Source organism: Malurus melanocephalus, unplaced genomic scaffold, assembly GCF_030028575.1.
Source record: "Malurus melanocephalus ecotype Western Australia unplaced genomic scaffold, MMel_1.1 scaffold_541, whole genome shotgun sequence".
NCBI lineage: Eukaryota > Metazoa > Chordata > Aves > Passeriformes > Maluridae > Malurus > Malurus melanocephalus.
The window spans coordinates 303,750-305,706 of NW_026623773.1; the positions used below are offsets into that span (position 1 = coordinate 303,750).

A 1,957-nucleotide genomic window follows, 5' to 3' on the forward strand; every position below is an offset into this window, starting at 1 on the left:
CTCCGGCTGTGCTCCCTGGGACAGCACTGGGGCACTGGTGTGCTGGTGACACTGGTGGCCATGGCTGTCACTGTGCTGGTGATCCTGGTCATTGATCGGCACCAGAGGAAGGTGAGGGGTGCCAATGTGGATTTCCTCCTCCTGGGACCCAGGTTGTTCCCTAKTTGCTGAAAAAAATCCAATTTTTGGGGAGGAATGAATATTTTTACAGCACTCAGGGACCAGGCTGAGGCCAGGAATGTTCTACAGCCAAGGTGACAACCCTGCCCTGCCCTCATCCTGCTCAGGTCCCTCTTTTCCTTTCAGAAATTTGGGATAATTCAGCTGCAGTCTGTAGCCATGGGCTGATCTGAGTTCTGCTGCAGAGGGTGTGATTTTTTCTTGCTATTTTCTGTGCTGTTTTCCCTCTTTAACAGCTAAAYRTGAACACAGATGTGAGACTGGCAGCTGTCAATGAAATCTTTATCAAACACAACTTAATCCTGGGAATTACAGATGTCCTGGATGGGCCACGCAACATCCTAAAAGTATCCTTTCTGCTGGGAATTGTTCAGGATATCCTCCTGGATATATTTCTCCCAGTGTGCAGGTATTTATTAATGTTGTGGGGTAGAATTCCTAGGATCTGGTTTGTTTTCTATGGGATAGCATGAGGAATTGGATGTTTTTATTTCTCCTGTAAGTGGGAATTGAGGTTTGCTTAAAGGTAATTGGAAATAATGAATCTAAAGGATTGAGGTGGGATTCCTTAGGGCAGATAATTATTCCTGAAAGTCTTTTATACTTGTGTGACACTGATGATTCTTACTATAGACAGAATGACAAAAATGTGCCTATGGCAAAAAAAAAACCCAAAATTGCAATAGAACCAACAGGGAGAAAATCAGAGTGTCCCCCAAACACTCCAATATGGAGAAAAATAGAATCCCCATCCCTGGGCTCATTTGCTGCTTTCCAGAGATGSTTTTTCTGGACCAGAATGGATTTAGGGGAATGGAGAGAGTTTTAAAACTCCATGAAAGTGTTAAAGGAAGGTGAGAGGGAGAGGCTTGAGATACAAACAGAGAGGGAAGCCAGGGTGAAGCCCAGGGGCAGGGCAGGGGACAGGGAACACTGCAGGAGGGCAACATCAATCAGGATGAGGAAGAAACCCTTTTCAACCTGAATTCCACATTTATTCAAACCAGCAGAGTCCATTAGAGGATTTAATCCAAGGAGCCCTCACCTTTACCTGTCCCCAAACTGCCAGAGAGCAGCAAAAAACCCAGGGATTTCCAGCTCTGTGTCTGTCCAATGTCAGATCCCCTTTAACCCCGGGATGTGGCACTTTCCCTGGATCCCTGTGCCCTGGCAGGTGCAGGGGATGCACAAGGACAGAGCTGTGGCTGCCCTGGAGCTGGCAGGACTCACATCCCCACCACGGTGCTGAGGAGGTGTCCTAAGGGGAAGCGCCAGGCAYGGCCAGTTTGGGGAAATAAAGGGAGGGAAACCCTAGAAACAAAGGCAAGGTAGCAGGGAGGGGTTTAGGGGAGATATGGCACGGTGCCCCACAGTTTATTTGGGTGTCAGTTATTGAGATGGGTAATGAGCAGTGGTCCAGGGGGAGGGAGGGGCACTGGCTCCCCTCTGGGCACTCCCCTTCCCTGCCACTCTTCTCCTCCCCATTATCTTGGAGTTTTCTCCTRGCCCAGACCCTCCAGGCTCAAAGCTACCCCTGATCTGGGTTATTTAGGTCCTGGTTGCCCTGAGCACCCCATGGCCATCATCTGCCTCAGCTCTGCTCCCTGCCAGCCCATCCCACTGTCCCCACAGGGCTGGGAGGGTGAAACACGGACAGATTCCATCCTGAACCTGCCCCTTCCAGCTGTGGTTTGTGCACTTCAGCCCCGAGCGCTGCCTGCAGGCCCTGTCAGCCCTCATCTCTCACCTGCAGGGGACACAGCAGGTAAGGGACAGC

The 1,957-nt window shown here is 50.3% G+C and overlaps 1 protein-coding gene across 1 annotated transcript in view; it reads left to right on the top strand.

Moving 5' to 3' along the window:
• The window catches only part of TMEM268 (transmembrane protein 268), an 11,600-nt gene that overhangs the window by 3,585 nt on the left and 6,058 nt on the right, over positions 1-1,957 (top strand). The window contains 3 exon segments of the mRNA XM_057381919.1: positions 14-111; positions 417-527; positions 1,865-1,945. Coding sequence (XP_057237902.1) covers positions 14-111; positions 417-527; positions 1,865-1,945 — 290 coding nt within the window.